Source organism: Chiloscyllium plagiosum, unplaced genomic scaffold (genome assembly GCF_037043375.1).
Source record: "Chiloscyllium plagiosum isolate Xiang-an unplaced genomic scaffold, Cpla_swu_hap1 HiC_scaffold_10, whole genome shotgun sequence".
In the NCBI taxonomy this organism is placed as follows: Eukaryota; Metazoa; Chordata; class Chondrichthyes; order Orectolobiformes; family Hemiscylliidae; genus Chiloscyllium; species Chiloscyllium plagiosum.
In genome coordinates, this window is record NW_028270148.1 from 15,981,964 (window position 1) to 16,007,666 (window position 25,703).

At 40.5% G+C, this 25,703-nt stretch overlaps 1 protein-coding gene across 8 annotated transcripts in view; it reads right to left on the reverse strand.

Moving 5' to 3' along the window:
• The window catches only part of wdr27 (WD repeat domain 27), a 526,425-nt gene that overhangs the window by 425,523 nt on the left and 75,199 nt on the right, over positions 1 to 25,703 (reverse strand). For all 8 annotated transcript variants that reach the window (XR_015758354.1, XM_087991151.1, XM_087991149.1 and 5 more), the window contains 2 exons: positions 18,109 to 18,230; positions 12,995 to 13,128 (listed from right to left, as the gene is read on the reverse strand). Coding sequence is in view for 7 of the 8 variants with exons in the window: in XM_087991151.1 (XP_087847277.1) it covers positions 12,995 to 13,128; positions 18,109 to 18,230 (256 nt within the window). In the remaining variant the exon portion in view is untranslated. The remainder of the gene's footprint in view (positions 1 to 12,994; positions 13,129 to 18,108; positions 18,231 to 25,703) is intronic.

Genomic DNA, 25,703 nt, shown 5'->3' on the forward strand with positions numbered 1-25,703 from the left:
AATTTCTGTTTCTGTTTCAGATTTCCAGCATCTACAGTTCTTTGTTTCACTGACAGAGTATTTCTGCTAACAGTATTTTTTAATCTGTGGACATCAAGTAACATCAATCGAAATATATAACTTTTTCAGTCAATTGAGCACTATCTTTTAGATACTTGATCTTGATAATTGCTTGAACAGATAGGCTCATGAAATTGTGAATTAGTGTTTCATTTACCTTCTCCAAAAGCATTTTAAATTGGAACTGACCAAAGACAAGGGAGGTTCTTGAGGAATTGATTATTTATTTAGTCTGTCTCCATTACCTACTATGCCACCCCCTTCAACCTGTAACATTTCCCAGTATCCAAGGATCGTCCAAATACTCCAGTTTGTGACATTCTTGACTGGCATTCAGCCAGCTTCAGCAGTCACGTATGAAATGGAATACAATTTTAACAAGTTTTAGTTGGATTCAGCAAGATCTGCACAGTCTTGGGTTACCCCTCACACATGCCGCTGCTCCAAACTCACAACTACTGAGGCCATTAAATCAACAGTACAGAATTAATAGGCCATTAAGAAAATTGCAGTCAGTTCAGATAAATAGCCAGGATGCTAAATTGACAATACAGATGTTATGAAGATGTGGGTGAACTGTACTTTTAAGAGAGTTAAAAGCTAGCAGTGATAGCACCAAGTGTTTTCAATAAGCTACAATGTAACATGTGTTCCAGCTACTGGGGTAGCTAGGGTAGCTGGTTGCCTGGAAATGACGAAACAGATTCGAATTAGGCCAATCAGTTTAAATTATACGCCGAAAAATACCAAATTCCAATCCAGTTTGAATTTAGTATATTGACAATCTTAAAAGTCAATGACACAATCCAATGTTTTGGGGGTATAACACCGGGGGAAATTGAACAGTTGAGAGGGGAACTGCTAAGCCACCAGCATGTAAAAGGACTGCCTGAAAAATAGCTCTCTTAAAGATACCTTTATCAATCAGTAACCTGTGAAGCAGAATCCCCAAGAAGAAAAGAGAACAGGAATACAGAAAAAAACTGAAAGCTGCCTGGCTTTGAGATAAGAAGTTTTGTTTTGTAAATCTTAATCGGGGGTTTTATCGGACTTGTATTATAGAAGGGAAGGTAAAAGATTAGAGGAAGGAGTTGTAAATAATTGTTAGTTAATTATTCTCTGTTATACTTTAAGAAATAAATTGGTAAATTTTACTTTAAATAGTTCTTGACCTCCCAAATTTTCACAGATTACGGCCCGGGATAAATCCTTTCTGTGTTGCTGGTTTTTAAGTAAGCAGGAGGTTTTACCGCATGTCATATCTACCTTTTACCTTTCTCTCTATAATACTAGGAGAAAGTGAGGTCTGCAGATGCTGGAGATCAGAGCTGAAAATGTGTTGCTGGAAAAGCGCAGCAGGTCAGGCAGCATCCAGGGAACAGGAGAATCGACGTTTCAGGCATAAGCCCTTCTTCAGGAATGAGGAAAGTTTGTCCAGCAGACTAAGATAAAAGGTAGGGAGGAGGGACTTGGGGGAGGGGCGCGGAAATGCGATAGGTGGAAAGAGGTCAAGGTGAGGGTGATAGGTCAGACTGGGGTGGGGGCGGAGAGGTCAGGAAGAAGATTACAGGTTAGGAAGGCGTGCTGAGTTCGATGGATTTGACTGAGACAAGGTGGGGGGAGGGGAAATGAGGAAACTGGTGAAATCCGAGTTCATCCCTTGTGGTTGGAGGGTTCCTAGGCAGAAGATGAGGCGCTCTTCCTCCAACCGTCGTGTTGTTGTGGTCTGGCGATGGAGGAGTCCAAAGACCTGCATATCCTTGGTGGAGTGGGAGGGGGAGTTGAAGTGTTGAGCCACAGGGTGGTTGGGTTGGTTGGTCCGGGTGTCCCAGAGGTGTTCTCTGAAACGCTCCGCAAGTAGGCGGCCTGTCTCCCCAATATAGAGGAGGCCACATCGGGTGCAGAGGATGCAATAGCTGATGTGTGTGGAGGTGCAGGTGAATAATTCTCTCTATAATACTAATCCGATAAAACCCCTGATAAACCCCTGATTAAGATTTACAATACAAAACTCCTTATCTCAAAATCAGGCTGCTTTCAGTTTTTTCTGTATTTCTGTCTTCTTTTCGTCTTCAAGAGGATCCTGCTTCACAGGTTACTGATCGATAAAGATACTTTTAAGAGAGCTATTTTCAGGCAGTCTTTTTACATGCTGGTGGCTTAGCAGTTCTTCTCTCAACGGTTCAATTTTCCCCTGCCTTATACCCCCAAAGCATTGGATTGTGTCATTGGTTTTTAGGATTGTCAATATACTAAATTCAGACTGGATTTGAGTTTGATATTTTCTGGGGTATAATTTAAACTGATTGGCCTAATTTGAATCTGTTTTGTCGTTTCTAGGCTACCCTAGCTACTCCAATAGCTGGAGCACATGTTACATTGTATCTTATTGAGAGCACTTGGTGCTGTCACTGCTAGCATTTAACTCACTTAAATGTACAGTACACCCACATCATCGTAACACAGTACCTTAACAGTTTGGCAAAACTGGCATTCTGCTACACCATTAACCTGAAGAATTACGTAAGTCTATAAAATAGCAGAATACCATCAAATCCTGGGCTTCCTCTGAATACAGTTCACCAGAATGCCAACTGTAATATATTCATACTGATGTACAAAGCAACACCAACAAAGAATTATCTTCAAGGAAACATCACCACTCTATTCTGAATGATGGCAGTCCAAGATTAGAAGTCAGCCACAATGCTGTTTGGTGGCTGTCAGACTACAAAGTGTCCACATCGTATGCATTAAGGAACATTTTCCAGCTGCTGGCAAATCATTCGTGTTATGTTAATAATTTATATTGCAAAATATTAACATGAACTGTGTTAATACAGTCCAAAATGGGCATCTGTTTGTAAAGATGCCCACGTAGATAACGTTTTAGAACAAAGAAAAGAAAATTTACAGCCTAGGAAAAGCCCCATCGGACCTCCAAACCTGAGCCAATCTAAATCTACTATCTAAACCTGTCACCCAATTCCTAAGCAGATGTATCCCTCTGCTCCCCACCTACTCATGCATCTGTCCAGACGCATCTTAAATGAATCTACCGTGCCTGCCTCTACCACCTCTGCTGGCAACGCGTTCCAGACACCCACCACCTTCTGTGTAAAGTACTTGCCACATGTATCCCCCTTAAACTTTTCACCTCTCACCTTGAAAGCATGACCTCTCGTTATTGAATAGTTCAGTGTTTCTATTTTGTTTTGAAATCCCTGGATAAATTCCAACAGGCACTAATAGGTGTCCATAAGTAGCCTCTGCTCCTTTCGTGAATTATTCCTCCAGACAAAGGAAACTCTATTTTATTTTGTCATTGAATACCCAAAGATTCAGTTTAGGAGGGAAACAAACTTATGATTTAAGAACATTCAATAAGATCTACCTTGGGCCTTTCCAAGAAGCTATTTTAGATCAGCCTGGTTTAAGAAGATACAAATACAAAAATAGGAGCAAGAGATGACCTTACAATGTTTTGGACCTGCTCAACTATTCGGTAAGATTAAGGCTGATCTTCAAACTCAATTCCACTCTACAGCTTCCTCAAACTTCGCTTGAGAAAATAATCCAGCAATCTCAATTATTAATAAGCTCAATTCACAGCCTTCAGAGGTAGAGAATTCCAAAGATTCACAACCTTGTGAATGGAGATATTTGTCCCCTAAATGGATCACAGATCCATTAACTTCGGTCTATGATCACTAACTCTGGGTTTGGCAGGGGAAACAGCCTGTTAACATCTACAATGTCAAGCCCTTTAAGAATTTTACACATTTCAATTAGATCAGCATTCATCCAATGAACCTCTATTCAATTTCCTGTCTCCTTTCTTCATTGCCAGTGTGTTTCAGTAAGAACAGGGAAGGTGGTAAAAGAGGGGGAGGTGTGGCATTGTTAGTCAAGGACAGTATTATGGTGGCAGAAGGGACGTTTGATGAGGACTCATCTACTGAGGTAGTGTGGGCTGAGGTTAGAAACAGGAAAGAAGAGGTCACCCTTCTGGGAGTTTCTATAGGTCTCCGAAAAATTCCAGAGATGTAGAGGAAAGGGTTGCAAAGATCATTCTGGATAGGAGCGAAAGTGACAGGGTAGTTGTTATGGGGACTTTAACGTACCAAATATTGACTGGAAGCGCTATAGTTCGAGTACTTCAGATGGGTCAGTTTTTGTCCAATGTGTGCCAGGAGGGTTTCCTGACACAGTATGTAAATAGGCTAACAAGAGGCAAAGCCACATTGGATTTGGCACTGTGTGATGAACCCAGCCAAGTGTTAGATTTGGAGGTAGGTGAGCACTTTGGTGATAGTGACCACAATTTGGTATTGTTTATTTTAGCGACGGAAAGAGATAGGTACATATCGCAGAGCTAGAATTATAGCTGGGGGAAGGGCAATTATGGTGTGATGAGGCATGATTTAGGATGCACAGGATGGGAAAGGAAATGGCAGGGAATGGGCACAATTGAAATGTGGAGCTTGTTCAAGGAACAGCCACTGAGTGTCCTTGATAAGTATGTCGGGAGGCAAGGAGGAAGTGGTCGAGTGAGGGAGCCATGGTTTGCTAAAGAAGTTGAATCTCTTGTCAAGAGGAAGAAGGAGACTTATATAAAGATGAGACGTGAAGGCTCAGTTGGGGCGCTTGCGAGTTAATTATTAGCTAGGAAGGACCTAAAGAGAGAGGTAAGAAGAGCCAGGAGAGGACATGAGAAGGATCAAGGAAAACCCAAAAGCTTTCTATAGGTTTGTCAGGAATAAAAGAATAATTAGAGTAAGATGAGGGCCAGTCAAGGATAGTAGTGGGAAGTTGTGCGTGGAGTCTGAGGAGATAGGAGAGGAGCTAAGTGAATATTTTTTGTCAGTATTCACATTGGAAAAAGGCAGTTTTGTCAAGGAGAATACTGAGATGCAGACTATTAGACTATATAGGATTAAGGTTCATAAGGAGGAGGTGCTAGTAATTCTGGAAAATGTGAAAATAGATAAGTCCCCTGGGTTGGATGGGATTTATTGGATTCTCTGGAAGCTTGGGAGGAGACTGCAGAACCTTTGGCTTTGATCTTTATGTCATCATTATCTAGAGGAATAGTGCCAGAAGACTGCAAGATAGCAAATATTGTCCCCTTGTTCAAGAAGGGGAGTAGAGACAACCCTGGAAATTAGAGACCAGTGAGTCTTACTTCTGTTGTGGGTAAAATGTTGGTAAGGATTAGAAGAGATAGGGTTTATAATCTTCTAGAAAGGAATAATTTGATCAGGGATAGTCAACACTGTTTTGTGAAGGATAGGTCGTGCCTCACAAATCTCATTGATTTCTTTGAGAAGGTGACCAAACAGGTGGATGAGGATAAAGTGGTTGGATGGTATTAGTAAAGCTTTTGATAAGGTTCCCCACGGTATGCTATTTCAGAAAGTACGGAGGCATGGGATTGAAGATAACTTAGCAGTTTTGATCAGAAATTGGCTGGCTGAAAGAAGACAGAGGGTAGTGGTTGATGGGAAATATTCATCCTGAAGTTTAGTTACTAGTGGTGTACTGCAAGGATCTGTTTTGGAGCCACTGCTGTGTATCATTTTTATAAGGGCTGGATGAGGGCTTAGAAGGATGGGTTAGTACATTTGCTGATGTCACTAAGGTCGGTGGAGTTGTGGACAGTGCTGAAGGATGTTGCAAGTTACAGAGGGACATAGATAAACTATAGAGCTAGGCTGAGAGGTGGCAAATGGAGTTTCATAACGGAAAAGTGTGAGGTGTTTCATTTGAAAGGAGTAACAGGAATAAAGAGTACTGGGCTCATGGTAAGGTTCTTGGCAGTGTGGATGAGCAGAGAGATCTCGGTGTCCTTGTGCATAGATTCCTGAAAGTTGCCACCTGAGTTGTTAGGGTTGTTAAGAAGGCATATGGTGTATTAGCTTTTATTGGTAGAGGGACTGAGTTTTGGAACCATGCAGTCATGTTGCAGCTGTACAAAACTCTGATGCGGTCGCACTTGGAGTATTGCGTACAGTTCTGTTCGCCACATTATAGGAAGGATGTGGAAGCATTGAAAAGGGTGCACAGGAAAGTTACCAGGATGTTGCTTGGTATGGAGAGAAGGTCTTGTGAGGAAAGGCTAAGAGACTTGAGAATGTTTTCATTAGAGAGAAGAAAGTCAAGAGGTGACTTAATAGAGACATACAAGATGATCAGAGGATTAGATAGGGTGGATAGTGAGAGCCTTTTTCCTTAGATGGTGATGGCTAGCACAAGGGGACATAGCTTTAAATTGAGGGGTGATAGATATAGGACAGATGTCAGAGGTAGTTTCTTTACTCAGAGAGTCGTAAGTGCGTGGAACGCCCTACCTGCAACAGTAGTAGACTTGCCAACTTCAAGGGCATTAAATGCTCATTGGATAAATGGGCTTCAGGTTGGTGCAACATCAAGGGCCGAAGGGCCTGTACTGCACTGTAACGTGTTATGTTTTATGTTAATATGCATCCTTCTCATGTGGTCTCCTTAACCTATTTCTCCACAGCTTTGACATTGAATTAGAGTGCAATAGAAACAACCTGAGTTAGTAAGTCAACCTCTGAATGCATCTCACTCTGATTTAGTTTTTGTAATTTACATATACTAATACTTATGGACATAAGTTTGCTCACTGAGCTGGAAGGTTTGTTTTCAGACATTTCGTCACTACGATGTTCACCACCCTGATGGCTCACTGATGATGTTACCTAACATGGTGGCAAAACATCTGCAAACAAACCTTCCAGCTCAGCGAGCAAACTTACATCCAGACCTCAACCTGAGCTACAAACCTTCTCAAAACTCACTAATATTTATTTTAGAAGTTGGATTTTGAATTGGAGACACATGGATTTTGGTTTAGGTGTATGAGGTAGTTTAATCATTAACTAGTTAGTCTTTCAGGAAACATAATTTTAAACCAATATGTGAGAGACAGCACCTCCTGGAATAATAATGTGAATTTGTTTGCATTGTGAGAGTTTTACAATCAAAGAAAGCAAACGGTGGAAAGCATTAATACACTTTCAGTTTAAAAGAATCAGAAATGGATTTTTTTTGTTCAGGGGAAAGACCTGAAAGATTTTGGCTTCAGTCCACAAAACATCTAGTTGAGGGTAGGGTAAGAACAGTATTTCATGGAGAAAGAAATAGGTCAAGAATAGTTAAGAAATGGATTACTTCAATGTAAGGGCTTTAATTTGAAAATTTCATACTACAAATATTTGGTTGGAATGCTGAAAGGATTATTTGAAGCTAAGAAAGTTTAAACTCAGTTGGATAGCTAATCAAGGAAAAGGCTATCAAACTCTCAGGAATGGGAAAACAACACCGTTAAGTCAAACTTACAGATGTGATACAGAAAGGAACTGTCTCTGGCATTTGAATACTGTAAAGTGATGGGGATTGAGATAGATAGGATTTTACTTTACCATATATTTTGAAAACCTTGAATTTGTGTTATATTTAAATAGTTTGTATTATTTTATTTCACATTTAGCTCTTTCATGTCATAAATTTCCATTTCATTATTAAAACCAAATCTGCAGCAGTGCATGCTTATGTTTCAGTGAAAGATCGGCATGTTATATATTAAATAAAAATGATCCATCAAGCAAGATATCTCACCAAGACGTCTTAGACAACACCATCCAACCCCATGATCTCTACAACCTAGAACAACATGGGCAGCAGATGCATGAAATACCATGAAACTATTTTGCTTTTCATTGATTGTCACAGGGCCAAATCCCTCTCTAATAACACTGTGTCTAGACCTAATCCACACTGAGCACAATGCTTTAAGAAGGCAGCTTGCCACCATTTTCTCCAAGGGCAGTTATGGAAGGACATAAATGCTGGCCTAGTTAGTGACACCCACATCCCATGAATAAATTAAGACTAATATTAGGCATATTAGTTCCAAAACGTAATTTCTCTCTATGTTATAGAGTCATAGAAATGTACAGCATGGAAACAGACCCTTCAGTCCAACCCATCCAGGCCGACCAGATATCCCAACGCAATCTAGTCCCACCTGCCAGCACCTGGTCCATATCCCTCAAAACCCTTCCTATTCATATACCCATTCAAATGCCTCTTAAATGTCGCAATTGTACCAGCCTCCACCACTTCCTCTAGCAGCTCATTCCATATACGTACCACTCTCTGTGTGAAAAAGTTGCCCCTTAGGTCTCTTTTATATCTTTCCCCTCTCACCCTAAACCTATGCCCTCTAGTTCTGGACTCCCCACCTCAGGGAAAAGACTTTGCCTATTTACCCTATCCATAATTTTATAAACCTCTATAAGGTCACCCCTCAGCCTCCAATGCCCTGCAATCACTTCTTTAGCTTCCCACAGAGTTCTAGGGTACACCTGATCAGGTCCTGGGGATTTATCCACCTTTACCCGTTTACCGTTTTAAGAATCTGGACATTTTGCAAGACGTCACCATCTATTTCCCTACAGTCTATATCTTCTATATCCTTTTCCACAGAAAATACTGATGCAAAATACTCATTTAGTATCTCGCCCATTTTCTGCAGCTCCACACAAAGACCGCCTTGCTGATCTTTGAGGGGTTCTATTCTCTCTCTAGTTACCCTTTTGTCCTTAATGTATTTGCAAAAACTCTTTGGATCCTCCTTAATTCTTTTTGCCAAAGCTATCTCATGTCCCCTTTTTGCACTCCTGATTTCCCTCTTAAGTATACTCCTCCTTCATTTATACTCTTCTAAGGATTCACTCGATCTATCCTGTCTATACCTGACATATGCTTCCTTCTTTCTCTTAACCAAACCCTCAATATCTTTAGTCATCCAGAATTCCCTATACCTACCAGCCTTCCCTTTCACCCGAACAGGAATATACTTTCTCTGGATTCTCGTTATCTCATTCCTGAAGGCTTCCCATTTTCCAACCGTCCCTTTATCTGCGAACATCTGCTCCCAATCAGCTTTCGAAAGTTCTTGCCTAATACCATCAAAATTGGCCTTTCTCCAATTTAGAACTTCAACTTTTAGATCTGGTCTATCCTTTTCCATCATTATTTTAAATCTAATAGAATTATGGTCACTGGCCCCAAAGTGCTTCCCCACTGAGATCTCAGTCACCTGCCCTGCCTTATTTCCCAAACGTAGGTCACGTTTTGCACCTTCTCTAGTAGGTACATCCACATACTGAATCACAAATGTTTCTTGTACATACTTAACAAATTCCTCACCATCTAAACCCTTAATACTATGGCAGTCCCAGTCTATGTTTGGAAAGTTAAAATCCCCTATCATAACCACCCTATTATTCTTACAGATAACTGCAATCTCCTTACAAGTTTGTTTCTCAATTTCCCTTTGACTATCTCATGCTTAGAGTATCATATTTTGATGCCAAAAGTATTTTTGCTCAGATACTCAATTTTCACAGAGATCAGAAGTTCCACTGAAATTCATTGACTACATCTCCACCTTCGACACCATAATCTCTACCAGACTAATTTCAAAACTTTGAGACCTAGGTCTTGGCTCTGCCCTCTGTAACTGGATTGGCAGCTTCCTGGCTCAGAGACCGCAATCAGTGAAGATAGATAACAAGGCCTCCTCCACAATAATCCTCAACAATAGCACTCTGCAAGAACGTGTTTTCAGCCCCCTACTGTACTTGTTGTACACCCAAGACTTTGTGGCCAAATTCTGTGTGAACATCAAGTTTGCTGATAACACCACCATGTTGGGCGAATATCAAACAATGATGAGTTAGAATACAGGAAGGAAATAGAGTGCTTGGTGTTATGGTGCAATGGCAATTTCTCTCTCAATGTAAGCAAAACAAAAGAATGATCATTGACATCAGGAAGAAAGGAGGAGGACATGCCTCGATCTACATCAATGGAGCCGAGGTCGAGAGGGTCGAGAGCATCAACTTCCTAGGAGTGATGATAATCTTCAATCTGTTCCGGACCTCCCATGCAGATGCAACAGTCAAGTAGGCACAACAATGCCTCTTCTTCATGAGGCAGCTTGGGAAATTCCGCATGTCTGTAAGCACCCTCACCAACTTCTACAGATGCACCAAAGAAAGCATTTTATCCAGGTGCATAAGAGCCTGGCACGGCAACTGTTCTGTCCAGGACCGTAATAAACTGCAGAAAGTTGTGTGCAAATCCCAGACCATCATGGACACCAACATCCCAGCCATGGATTCCATTTACACTTCTTGTGGTGGAAAGGCTGCCAACATCATCAAAGACCCTTCCCACCCCAGTAATGCTCACTTCCAATCTCTTCCGGTAGAAGATACAAAAGCTTGAACACACGCTCCTACAGATTCAAGAACAGCTTCTTCTCTGCTGTTATTAGACTGCAAAATGGACTTCTCTAACTTCAAACAACGTTGATCTTGCTAATGTTGATCTAGTTTTGTGCACCTCCTGTGCAGCTGTCTAAGCACCTTTGATCTGCATGTCCTTGTTTGCTATGATCTGCCTGTACTGCTCACAAAACAAAGATTTTCACTCTAATTAGTTCCATGTGACAACAATAAATTAATTCCAGCATTAAGATACCCTGGGAGTCTAAACTTGAAATCTAAGAAACTACTTTGTGATTTTCCGATGGGACTGGATGCCTAATAGTCTCAGACAAAGACAGATGGTATGTTTGATTATATAGTGATTTATCTTGTAAATACAACTAAACATATCTTTTCCTTTGGCTATACAGTCATAACATTGGTCTTGACACTTTAGAGATCAATTTTGTAACACCTAAATCTCTACCTCTTTTAGACCAGAAGATCATAAGCAAAACTTTGGCAATTTTTGGCAAATGAGCAAAATTTGGCCATTCACCTAATCCACCATTCAATCAAGGCTGATACGTTTCTCAACCCCATTCTCCTGCTTCTCCCCATAACCCTTGTTCCCGTTACTAATCAAGAATCTATCTACCTCTGTCTTAAATACATTCAATGACTTCAACTCCACAGCTTCTGCAGCAATGAGATTACAGATTCATCACTTCATGCTGAAGAAATTCCTTGTTATCTCAGTTCTAAAGGGTCATCCCTTCACTCTGAAGCTGTGCCCATGCATAGTGATCTCTCATTTCCAAGTCCTCTATATCTAGGCCTTTCAATACTCTGTAAGTTTCAATAAGATCCCTCCTTTTCCTTTTAAACTCCATCAAGTACACAGCAAGAACCCTGAAATGCACCTCAAATGACAATACCTTCACCCCTTCATCATCATTCTTGCAGACCTCCTCCAACACCCGCACACCCTTCCTTAGATGCAGGGCCCAAAACTGCTCACAATATTCCACATGTGGTCTGACCAGAGTCTTATATAGCCTCAGCAGTACATTTCTGCTCTTGTATTCTAGCCTTCTTGAAATGAATGCTAACATTTCATTGTCTTCCTAACTGCCAACTGAACCTGCAAATTAACCTTAAAAGAATCCTAAACTATGACTCTTAAGTACCTTTGTGTTTCAGATTTCTGAAGTCTTTCCTCACTTAGAAAACTGTTCACACCTTCCTACAAAACTGCATAATTTCACATTTTCCCACATTATATTCCTAATGTCATTTTTGTGCCCACTCTCCTACCTTGTCTAAATCCTTCTGCAGCATGCTCGCTTCCTCAACACTACCAGTCCCTCCATCTATCTTTGTGTCATCTGCAAACTTAGCAGCAATGCCCTCAGTTCCTTCAACCAGATCATCAATACTGACTAGCTGTGATCCCAAAACGGTCCCTTGCGGAACTCCAATAGTCACCAGCTTCGATTCTGAAAAAGCCTCTTTATCTCTTTTCTCTGCCTTCTGCCAGTCAGGCAATCCTCTATCCACGCCAGTACCTTGTCACTAACACCATAGACTCTTATTTAGCAGCCTTGTGTGCAGCACCTTGTCAAAGGCATTCTGGAAATCCAAACAGATCACATCCAATGGCTCTCCTTTGTCTAACTTTCTCATTATCTCCTCAAAGAATTCTAACAGATCAGTTAGGCATGACCTTCCCTTGACGACGCCATGCCATTCAGCCTTATTTTGTCATGTACTCAAGTATTCTGCAATCTCATCGTTCAGCATTGGACATGCCCATGGGCATAACACTAGATTTTCTTGAGTTACACATTATATTGCAAAGATTTATTAATGAAAACAGTAAATAGCAAAGATCCTAACACTGATCTCTGTGGGACCTCTCTTCAAGCATATCCACATTCATCAACAACATCTTCCTTCATGACAATGCTTAACTAAGTGCCCCGCCTTACCACTAATTTAACAAACCTCATAGGGTAACCTCTTCTGTTATATCTGATCAAAAGTTTTATGAAAGTCCAATTAGACAACATCTACAATTTTCCCCTCATCCACTCTCCTGTAGACCTTTCCAAAACCTAATTATAACTGCCTGACTCACCAGTATTTTTGCATTTTATAATTGCATCTTTTGTCAATGCTCTGTATTTGCAAATTTCCATTGATTTCTTTAATTTCAGGTAATTTATTTGTTACTCCTATCACATATTGAAACCTGAGTTGCCCTCAATAAATAAGAGCTTACAAGTTTTGCAGTTTTGCAGTTCACAATATAACTCACAAGATGGTGCTGCATTTCTACAGTTCTACAGTTAAGTTCCTTCAAGTTTTTATGATGCAATTTTTCTCTTTGTTAATTAACTTATATATATTTAATAAGTAAGAAATATACCTGCAATGAATTGTCAAATGGACAATAAAATTTGAACTGAAAGAAAAACGTGTTTTTTGCGTTAAACCAACAGGCGAAAGGTATGTTTTTAGCTTAAGGTGTGCTGTCCAGCATAGAAACACCACCCATTCACCAATACTACTTTGATAAGCAATAACAAACAAAATAGAACAGAAATTTCAAAACGAACTGCACTGACCTTTTAATGTCATCCCTGCTTGTATCCAAATGGTATCCATGCAGCTGAAATTCTGATCCTGAAGAGAACAACAGAAATGTGTCCATATAATAGAACTGAGCTGATCGTGCAGGCTTTGAAAATGTCTCAGTCCCCTAAGAGTAAACATAGAAACAGACAGATGTATTTCTGTGTCTCAGGGATAGAAAATAAGAAACATAGTTTGTTTGGTTTAACCTATTTTGTTAAGTGGGTTAGATGTTTTGTGGTGTGAACATTTAAACTGTACTATTCTAAAACAGGGTAAAAGGTCTACTGAATTCATCTATTTAACTGGAAAGTTAATTTATACTTTTAATAGTTTATTTATTTTGACTGGCAACTTCACCTTGGCGTGGAAGACCAAATATGACTGGAAATGGGTTGGCTTTATGTCCTGAGGGACTTGTTGGATTTTATTCATCGACAATAACTTGAAGCATTCTACTTCATGGCGTTAAAGCAGATAGGAAACAGTATTACGAAAATACATATAATTCAATTTTTCTCAATGCAAGGGCAATCTTATATATTACCTAACCCAACTAAATGAATACTAAATTGTATAACCAACTGAGAAGTTCCACCTGGAACCTCTAATCAATTAATAAAATCTGGAAATGAAAGCGAGTCTCAATAGCAGTGACTTTAAAGTAATGACCATGAAACAAGCATTGATTATCTTAAGAATCCATCTGGTCTAGCACTGTTTCTTAGGGAAGGAAATCTGCCAAACTTCCCTGGTCTGACTACATGTAAGTAAGAGTAACAGTAATAGGTTCTGAAGAAGAGTCATCCTGGATTTGTAACATTAACTCTGTTTTTCTCTCTCTATAGATGCTGCCAGATCTGGGTTTCTCTAGCACTTTCTGTTTTTAGTGACAACAATGTAGTTGACTCATAAATAGTTTGGCAAGTTATTCAGTACAGAGGCAAGTAGGAATGGACAACAAACATTGATAATTTCAGTGAGACCCACATCCCATGAAGAAATAACAGTAAAGGTAGGGAAACTCAAGATCTTGTTAAGTGGATCACAGGATCTAACAGAGACTCTAACGATTGTGTAGGAAGGGTCTAAGTTCAAAGGAGAAACCTCAACTGGGAGGGGGTAGGCTTAGATAGGCAAAATGGCATGTTCATTCAAAAATGACATGGTCTAAGTTAATTGGAGGAGATTCAAAGATTACATCAGGTATGTGACCAGTGATTTTGGGAGGATCAAGGGTGGTGGGAACAAAGTGGAAGGTCAGAGGTTGTATTTCAGGGTCATTCACATTCTGTTATCGGCTAGGTCTAAAATCCTACTTGTAGCTAGCAGGAATGTAGATCTAAGGAGGAGGAGGAGAACAGTATGGCATGTGTGGAGATTCAGATGCAGACAATGGGAGAAGTAGAAAATCTCACTATTCAGCAGCTGTATGGACAAAACCCCTGGTGGTCAACATTTTTTGTCACTGGTTACATCCAGATTCAGAGTTCCATGAGCAACATGTGTAGTATTTTGCAGTCTGCAGCACAGGTACATTCAAAGAGGTGACTAATGCCCTCTTCTGTCATACAAACCAGGTTCACCCTCACAGGTGATGACAGCCAGACACTCCGGCCAGTGGGCTTTGTAGCCATTGTGTTTCCCTAGAATTCCCGAGAATGTAAGGGGTTATTTACTGTATTCATGTTGACATTAGAACTTCCTTGAAACAATTAACAAGATATATAAACCACAAGCAATTCTACACTCTAAACATCTAATTAGTCAGTGACCACATGCAAAGAGTTGTGCCAGTCTGTGCTTGTTTCATATGGGATTCTTGCAAATCATCTATCTCACAGAACTCAACTGCCTGGGTTTTTCAAGGCCCTTGGCCATACTAACCGCAGGATTCTCCAATGGAAACCAGTCCTGCAACATAACTGCATGTGTTCTATGTGCCCACCACTGACCCTTTAAAGTTTTCCTATGGATCACTTAGGTACCTGCTCTTGACACAAAATCATAAATGACACTCACTTCTGGTTCCATTAGGATAGCAACCTACAAACTTCATCTGGTGTCATTAAGATTATACATTAAAAGAATACTTTACTCTGTGGAGTAAAGCAAAGTGGAAAAAAATTCAGGCAAAAGTCAGGAAGCTCCTTTGAGAAAGAGCTTGATCAAGCTGCAACCAACAGGACTCTGCCGCTGCACAGTTCTCATGTCAGATTAGAGTTGAACTTGATAAACTAAACATACGTACTAAAATCGTTAATGGACATGACACCAAGTCTGCACACTTGGTTCGTACTTTACAACTAGTGACATCTGACCACTATCTTGTTGTGGCATATAATTTTTATATAACTCAAGAAGAGTTGGTGTAAGAGTATCTGTTTAAGATGCAGAGAAACAAGGCAAAGATAATTTCATAAGTGTAATGGTTTTTATGGATCATAAAACACAGGCATGTCATCTGTGGACTACACAATTGTGACTGAAAAATGTAGATTTCACTGGTCAATTAATATCCTGGAATATAATCAGTCTTGGAAAGGGTGAGTGGGAAGGAAAGTTTTGGAACATTTTGTAGCTGGTGAGCTCCCTCAGGAGGCTAAATAAGTTAGTCACAGCCCACAACTTCACATATAATGCACTCTAGGTAGCACAGACCTGGTTAGCATATACTTTTAAAATGGTCTTCAATTTCTTCAAATTAAAATTCTCCATGGTTACTGGGCTTTCAGATTTCAAATATTAATTAAGTACAACTAAACAAACATGATTCCTACAACTTATTTGATTATTTTTAAGACGATTGTCTCAGAGTGAGTTACAAGATCTCACTACCAATATGGAGCCAACCTTATAAATGTCTGTAATGAACTGCATATGTCTTTTAAAGAACTACTTAATTTTTAATTGGCTTGGTGATACAAACAAAAACAGTTTTTAACTCATAAAATATTTGGAAGATGCTTCCATTCCATCATTTAGCTAATCAACTATTCTGGCTTTCCATATATATATTTTATATATATATATATATATATATATGACATCTGCTATGAACAAATACATACTCACCAGGTTGAGTCAATTGCATCTCAGTTCTTATTGAGCACGCTGGTCACATTATGAATTATGAAGCTTTTTTAAAGCAATACTTTAGCAATTGCATCTATAGGTCTATACCAGGACATGTATCAGACAGACCAGGACAACCTTTCAAGTCTAACTACAGCATGCTTAATTTGCTAATCAGATCGACTCCACATTAAGCAATTTAGAAGGAGCATCAGATTACGCATAAATATATGTGAAATTGTGCAAAACAATTTGGATATTTGCTGCACTGAGAGCAATTTTCTAGTTCCAGATTATGGGGCCCAGGAGCCACATTATTGTGCACAGATGCTGATTCAATGCACCATGTTCATTTTTAGAAGTTACCTCACTATCACAGTGGTCACTCTGGATTGGTCAAAAGTGATGCAATGGAATTATAATTCATCTGGATGGATGAACACAACTGTCAACTGGAAAGTTGCAAAAATTCAATCAAGTAGATTATTTCTTCATTTCATATTCTGTCACTCACAGAGAAATCAGATTTCTCCTTTGAGCATTTTCATGCAAATCAACAAAATGTATACTGCTAAACTCTTGGAAATCTTTGGAGTAATGGAACAATTTCCTATATCAGATAATTATTATTAGCATCAAGCATTTCCTGATCCATTATAATTGTAAATTAAGGAGAAAATGAGGACTGCAGATGCTGGAGATCAGAGCTGAAAATGTGCTGCTGGAAAAGCACAGCAGGTCAGGCAGCATCCAAGGAGCAGGAGAATCGACGTTTCGGGCATGAGTCCTTCTTCAGGAATTGTAAATTAAGGAGACCTGAATTTTGTAATATATTGTAATTAATAGTATCCTGAAATGTACATAATTTTCCAGTCATTTTATTATTATATATTTAATTTTGATGATTATCAATAACTATGTGAGGAATTATAATTATTTTACCTATTTATATTACAATTTGCACCTGATGATTTTTGAATAAACCAATTGCCTACCTTCTTTGCTACCTTCATGCAAATAATACCAAGCAATTTCATTTGTGTTTCTAAAGCTGGGAACAGCACCTTTTACCCCAACAGTGTAGCATTTTCCAGTTTACAAAAAAAATCATCCTGGGATCTCTCTGAGTGACAGCTACTCATTAGTGCCAAAGAAAAGGTCATTTCTTGGCTCATACTCCATGCCAACTAGAAACCTAAACTGCCCAAATCATTTTACAGCCTCAAGTCTTACAATCAACAGATGATAGAGGCTTTCATCCTATTCTTCTGAGCTGGCTGCAGTCCAAGATGCAACAGCAATGAAAGAGGTACACTGCAGCAGACCAGTACCTTCAGATGATGGTGCTGTAGCCTGCAATGTCGCAGTACTACCTTTCATGAAGACATAAGTGAGAATTAAAAGGTTTAATTGACTTGGAATGCATTGCCTGAAAAGGCGGTGGAAACAGATTCAATATTAACTGACAGAAGGGAATTAAATATAGTCTTGAAAAGGAGAAATTAACAGGGCTATGGATATAGCACAGGAAAATGGAAATAATAGAATAGCTCTCTCAAAGAAAATCTCACTATTCAGCAGCTGTATAGACAAAACCCCGGTGGTCAACACTTTTCGTCACTGGTTACATCCAGCTCAGAGTTCCACGAGCAACAGGTGTAGTATTTTGCAGTCTGCAGCACACAGGTACATTCAAAGAGGTGAGTAATGCCCTCTTCTGTCATACAAACCAGGTTCACCTTCACAATTGATGACAGTCAGACATTCAGGCCATTGGACTTTGTAGCCAATTTGGGCCCTAATAGCCTGGATCTGCAATTTATGATTCTGTAAGTCTATGTAATATTGCCAACTGCATTGAGAGATCAAGCATGAAGGCTACAATCAGAATGAAGTGAAGTGCTTTAATGGGATAGAAGAGCTTAAAAGATAGGCTATCAAAAATATATGTGATGGAAACAGGCATAATGGCAATTTTTTGCAGGAAGTAAATGTGATGCACCAAGCTTTTAATATTGATGTATATAATTACCAGCTGCAGTGCAGGTGCTGAGCCATGAACTGGCCAGATCCATAATGACCTGTCTTCTGATGCTGTCAAGAGCCATTTATTATTCTGAGTCCAACCAACACAATTCACTGCTCCATCATGACCTGAATGACAGCACAGAATAAAGTGTTGATCACTGTATAAGAAAGTACTTAAATTTTAAAAGCAATAAAATATTCATATCAGAGAACAAAACAGTAATATCATTCTGCATTACAGAAAAGCTATTTCCTTCATTCATCTGCCCTTATCATTGTCACTTTAAAACATTTTAGTTACAGAACTACTTTGAAAGAAAAATTAGAAATACCAACGCCATATCAAGGTCATATTGATGCAGTTTATCTGCCTAATTACCTTCCCACTGAAGGCGGGAGGCAGTAATGTTTTTACCTGTTTGTTAGTCAGTTTGTAAACACTGCAACTCAGAAACTAATGGGCAATTTCAACAAAAGTTGGTACACAGATAGGGTATGATCCAAGGAAGAACAGATTTGTTTTTGGCAAAGATATGGATCCAATTCCTGGAATTTCTTTAAAGGATCTGTTAAAATTGGGAAATAGGACAAACTTATTTTTAAAAAAAAAATGTTGTGGTTTGTTTTATTTGGAATCTTTTTGATTATTATAGTGTTGTGAATTGTCTTGGCTGCTGAGTTAGAATTTTGTCACAACTGTCAAAATGTGAGCAGAATGTTCATCGTAAGCTGTTGGATGTGGAGTGGAAGATTAATAAAAAATATTTATTTTTTCAACTTTGTTGTTTCAGGGCATCAACCAGATAGCGAAGAGCCTCAAAGAGGAGTAGAGTAATTAATGTCAAGTTAATTGTTGATTTTCTTTCTCCTGTCGGGAACAGTGGGAGACAGAGCGGAGGTGAAGTTGGGAGCAGGAGGTTGCCGGGAAGGTTAGTGAACAGTATAAATACTCACCTTCGAAGTCCGCAGCCTTATTCTTATCCGAGAGCAGTGGGAGACAGAGCGGAGGTGACTTTGGGACCGGGAGGTTGTCTGGAAGGTAAGGACTTAGCATACATTTGGGCAGTGGCTAAACACGTGTAGAATCTCCCTCCCAGCCCCCTCCTCTAACCAGAAGAAAAGGATTCTGTAAGGTAAGGGTTTTTCTTTACTTTTATATATTTAAGTGTTTAGTTTGTTGATATAAAGCTAAGGCTTACAATGGCAGGGGACCTCAGACCCATGGCATGTGCCTCTTGCTTGATGTGGGAGCTCAGAGACATTGCTGACGTCCCTGACTCTTACACTTGTAAGAAGTGTGTCCAGCTGCAGCTCTTGTTTGACGCATGACGGCTCTGGAGCTGCGGATGGACTCACTGTGGAGCATCCGCGATGCTGAGGAGGTGGTCATGGATAGCACATTTAGTGAACTGGTAACACTGCAGGTTAGAATTGCAGGGAGACAGTGAATGGGTGACCAAAAGGCAGAGAAAGATAGGAAGACAGTGCAGATGTCCCCTGCGGTCATCTTCCTCCAAAACAGGTATACTGTTTAGGATACTGTTGGGAGAGATGGCTCACTGGTGGGGGTGGGGGTGGGAGTGGGGGGGCGGGGTTAGCAGTTGCCAGGATCATGGCACCGTGGTGGGCACTGCTGTTCAGAAGGGTGGGAAAAAGACTCATAGGGCCATAGTCATAGGGGATTCTATTGAAAGGGGAGTAGATAGGCGGTTCGGTGACCGAAAACAAGACTCTCAGATGGTATGTTGCCTCCCAGGTGCTCAGGTTAAGGATGTCACTGATCGGCTGCAGATCATTCTGAAAGGGAAGGGTGAACAGCCAGTTGTCATGGTGCATATTGGCACCAATAATATAAGTAAAAAAAGGGATGACGTCCTGAAAGTAGAATTCAGGGAGCTAGGAGAGAAGTTAAAAAGGAGGACCTCAAAGGTAGTGATCTCAGGATTGTTACCAGTGCCACTTGCTAGCCAGGGTAGAAATGAAAGAATAGACAGGATGAACACGTGGCTTGAGGGATGGTGTAGGAGTTCTGATTTGTAGGACATTGGGACCGGTTCTGGGGAAGGTAGGACTATTATAAATTGGACAGGCTACACCTAAACCAGACTGGAACTAATGTCCTTGGAGGAGTTTTTGCTACTGCTTTTGGGGAGGGTTTAAACTAATGTGGCTAGGGACTGGGAACTAGAAGAGAAGGCTAGTAGACAGTGAGGTGAAAACTAGAGACTGTATGGAACAGGATCATGAAGTCAGCATTACCAAGGGGAACAGTCAGCAGAGAGCAGATGAACGCAAAGGAACTGGTGGTCTGAAGTGCGTATTCTTTAATGCTCAGAGTATAGTGGGTAAGGCAGACAAACTTAGAGCTTGGATTGATGCCTGAGAGTATGACGTTATTGCGATCACAGAGACTTGGTTGAAGGAAGGGCATGATTGGCAACTAAATATTTCAGGATTTGGATGCTTCAGACAGGACAAGGAGGGAAGCATCTATATCCTGAAATATTTAGCTGCCAATCGTGCCCTTCCTTCCAACATTGATTGGGATACACTTAATGTCAGAGGTCAGCATTGCTGATCGGTGATTATATCACAGCTGTGCTGAAGAAGGACACTATGGAGGGCTTCAGCAGTGATGCGTCATGGGTAGAGCTGAGAAATAAGAAGGGGGAAGTTACATTGTTGGGGCTGTACTACAGGCCTCCCAACAGTGAGCACGAGATAGAACAAATAGGTAAACAGATTATGGAAAGATGTAGTGGCAACAGGATGGTGGTGATGAGAGCTTTTAATTTTTCCAACATTGACTGGGATACACTTAATGTCAGAGGTCTGGATGGAGCAGGATTTGTAAGGAGCATCCAGGTAAGTTTTCTAGAGCAGTATGGTAGGTAAAAACAATGGCCTCTAGCTTATCTCTCCACGCTTCAGGCTCTCTGCCTTTATTCCTGATGAAGGGCTTTTGCCCGAAATATCGATTTTACTGCTCCTCGGATGCTGCCTGAACTGCTGTGCGCTTCCAGCACCACTAATCCAGAATCTGGCTTCCAGCATCTGCAGTCATTGTTTTTACCTAGTTGATTTTAACCCTACTGTGAATCCTCTTCCAAGGATGCCTGCCTTGAAGAAGTTTGCCTCCTCTCTCTACAAGAATCTCAGGGAGTCCCTCTCCCACTGCAACTCCCAGGTCTATGCTACTTTCTCTCCACCCCCACCCTCCTCTAGCTTATCTCTCCACGCTTCAGGCTCTCTGCCTTTATTCCTGATGAAGGACTTTTGCCCGAAACGTCGATTTTACTGTTCCATGGATGCTGCCTGAACTGCTGTGCTCTTCTAGAGCACTATGTCAATAGTCCAACTGGGGAAGGCGCCATATTGGAAAATGAGCCAGGCCAGGTGGTAGAAGTTGCAGTGGGGGATTTCTTTGGGAACAGTAACCACAATTCTGTAAGTTTCAGAATACTCATAGATAAAGATGAGAGTGGTCCTAAGAGAAGAATACTAACCTGGGTCAAGGCCAATTATACCAAAATTCGGCAGAAGCTGTGAAATATGGATTGGGGGCAGCTATTTGAAGGGAAGTCCACATTTGATATGTGGGAGGTTTTCAAAGATAGTTGAAAGATAGTATCGGATCGGCATGTCTCTTTGAAAACAAGGGATAGGAAAGGCAAGATTCGTGAACCGTGGATGACAGGAGAAATTGTGAGACTAGCCAAGAGGAAAAGGGAAGCATTACATAAGGTCCATGCACCTAAGAACTTTGGAAGAATATTGGAAGAGTAGGACAAATCTTAAATGAGGAATCAAGCAGGTTAAAAGGGCTCATGAAATAACTTTAGCGAGCAGAATTAAGGAGAATTCCAAGACCTTTTATTCATATATAAGAAAGGTTTGATCCACTAAAGGATAAGGAAGGAAGGTAGTGTGTCAAACCTGAGAAAATTGGTGAGATTCTCAATGATTACTTTTCATCAGTATTCACTGAGGAGAGGGACATGATGAATGTTGAAATTAGAGATAGAAGTTTGTTTACTCTGGATCACGTTGACATAAGGAGGGAGGATGTGTTGGGTAGGCTAAAGGATATTAAGGTGGACAAATCCCCAGAACCAGATGGGATCTATCCCAGGTTGCTGAGGGAGGCGAGAGAGGAAATAGCTGGAGCCCTGCCAGATATCTTTGTAGCATCCTTAAACACAGGTGAAGTGCCGAGGGACTGGAGAGTTGCTAATGTTGTCCCTCAGTTAAAGAAGGGTAGTAGGGGTATTCCAGGTAACTACAGACCAGTGAGCCTGACGTCAGTGGTGGGAAAGTTGCTGGAGAAGGTACTGAGAGATAAAATCTAATTATATTTGGAAGAGAATGGGCTTATCAGTGAAAGGCAACATGGTTTTGTGCAGGGCGTTTGTGCCTTACCAACTTTTAAATAGAGTTCGTTGAGGAAGTGACCAAGTTGATAGATGAAGGGCTGTAGATGTCATATACATGGACTTTAATAAGGTGTTTGATAAGGTTACCTATGGTAAGCTAATGGAGAAAGTGAAGTCATATGGTGTGTAGGGTGTTCTAGCTAGGTGGATAAAGAATTGGTTGAACAACAGGAGACACTGAGTCGTAGTTGAAGGAAGTTTCCTAAAATGGAGAAAGGTAACCAACGGTATTCCTCAGATATCAGTGCTGGGGCCACTGTTGTTTGTGATATACATAAACGATCTGGAAGAGGGCATTGGTGGTCTGATCAGTAAGTTTGCAGATGACACAAAGATTCGTGGCACAGCAGAAAGCACAGGGGTCTGTCAAAGAATACAGGAGATTATAGATAGACTGGAGAGTTGGGCGGAGTAGTGGCAGATGGAGTTCAATGCGGGCAAATGTGAGTGATGCATTTTGGAAGGTCTAATTCTAGAGTGAACTATACTGTAAATGGAAGAGCCTTGGGAAAAGTTGATGAGCAGAAACAGCTGGGAGTTCAGGTCCATTGTACCCTGAAGGTGGCTGCACAGGTGGATAGAGTGGTCAATAAGGCATATGGTATTCTCGCCTTCATCAGACAGGTATTGAGTATAAGAGCTGGTAGGTCATGTTAAAATTGTACAAGACTTTGGTTCAGCTACATTTAGAATACTGTGTACAGGTCTGGTACCACATTAACAAACAGATGTGGACGCTTTGGAGAGGGTGCAGAGAAGGTTTATGAGGATGTTGCCTGGTATGGAAGGTGCTTGCTATGAAGAGAGGTTGACTAGGTTAGGATTATTTTCATTAGAAGAAAGGAGATTGAGGTCGACAAAATCACGAAGGATATTGACAGGGTGGATAGAGATAAGCTTTTTCCCAGGGTGAGGGATTCAATAACAAGAGGTCACACTTTCAAGGTGAGAGGAGAAAAGTTTAAGGGGGATACACACGGAAAATACTTTACACAGAGGGTGGTAGGTGCTTGGAACGTATTGCCAGCAGAGGTAGTAGAGGCAGGCATGGTAGATTCATTTACGGTGGGTCTGGATAGATGCATGAGTATGTGAGAGCAGAAGGATACAGATTCTTAGGAATTGGGCGATAGTTTAAATAGTGGATTTGGATTGGTACAGGCTCGGAGGACTGAAGAGCCTGTACCTGGGCTGTGAATTTTCTTTGTTCTTTGTTCTTTAACACAATGGCAAGAAATGTACACTGCTGTGTGTTCATTTGTTTTATATTATAACTTTGTGAATTGACCAACATAGTGAAATCTTCTGTTTAATGAGATTTTATTCATCGAAAGAAAAATTAAAGTATTCAAAATGTTTGAAGTTTCTGAATGCTACTGTCACACTATTTAGTTGGTAATTCATCAACTGTCTTGCAAACTTGGATGAAATTATTTTTGAAAGAGACAAGAAACATGACCACTGATTATAACTGCTTTACACCATTTTTATGGAAAGACATGTGACAATGCAAAACATAAACCTAACAACTGTGACTTTTTAAGCATATCTGTACAAACTAAAAGTGAAAATTTATATACATGCTAAAGGATGGACCTTTACAAGGTGGGGTTTATGAATATATTAAAACAGTCCTGAACTATGAAAGCAACCACCCCAATACACACAAATGAAGTTGCATCAAGACACTATTCAAAAGGGCCACAACACACTGCAGCACACCAGAACTGCAAAAAGAGGAAGAGGAACACCTATACAAGGTATTCGCCAAAAACGGATATCCTCGCAATTTCATCAACAGATGCCTAAGGGAAAGACAACGGAACGAGGACATGCCGCAACCCAAAGGACTAGCCACACTACCTTACATCAAGAACATCTCTGAACTGACAGCCAGACTATTGCGACCACTAGGACTTATAACAGCATACAAGCCAACAGCCACACTCAGACAACAACTCACTAGAACGAAGGACCTGATACCCAGCATGAGCAAAACTAATGTAGTGTACAAAATCCCATGCAAGGACTGCACAAAACACTATATAGGACAAATAGGAAGACAGCTAACGATCCGCATCCACGAACATCAACTAGCCACGAAACGACACGATCAGCTATCCTTAGTAGCCACACACGCAGACGACAAGCAACATGAATTCAACTGGGACAACACTACCATTATAGGGCAAGCCAAACAAAAAACAGCCAGGGAATTCCTAGAAGCATGGCACTCATCCACAAACTCCATCAATAAACACATCGACCTGGACCCAATATACCAACCACTATAGCGGACAGCTGAAACTGACAACCAGAAGGGGCAGGGACAGGCCACTATAAATGCCGGAGGAAACACCACAGAAGCGCTTCACAGGAGGCTCCCAAGCACTGAGGATGTCACCTAGACAGGGGACGAAACGTTTGCAACAAAAACTTCCAGCTCGGCGAACAGAACCACAGCAACGAGCACCCGAGCTACAAATCTTCTCACAAACTTTGAATTCTTATTTAATGTCCATCAGTAACAAAGTTTGTGTTTTTTAATTTAAATGCGGTTGCAAGTTTTGTGGAGTTTCAGTGCTGCCCTCCTGTGTACAAATTACATTATTGGAACAATAAGATTAAAAATTTGAACTGAATTGTTTGCTTTTAAGGCCAGGTTTTATTAATTGTCTGGAATAATTTGCTGATACAATCACCATTCTTTTCCTTGAACCAACAACAGGATTTGCTGGCATCATCATATTTACGCTCACAAGGCATTAAAAGGGAAATATTGGAGAAATGGTGTATTTTTATTTGTTTTTGTATGATGGTTGAGTTCATACACATTCTTAGCTACTCTGAGAAGATAGTGGGCCTTATCCTAGAATCATTAGAGTTCTTATGCTGATGGTCTTCCCAAGATGTTGGCAGGAAATACTCGGGTTTTGACAAGGCAATGATGGCATACCCAAGTCAGAATGCTATGCTGATTGGAGAAGAATATTGGTGTCCTTTCTGGGAGGAGATACATAAAATTAATGAAGATTCTGAGAAAATAGTTAATAGCTGACATGTAAAAGTAGAGGGGACTCACAAACATATATCTCAATTGTTGAAAAAGAATTTAGAGTTCAGAAAGGAATGGTCAGGTGTGAGGTTTTAAATCGAGCTTGGTTGA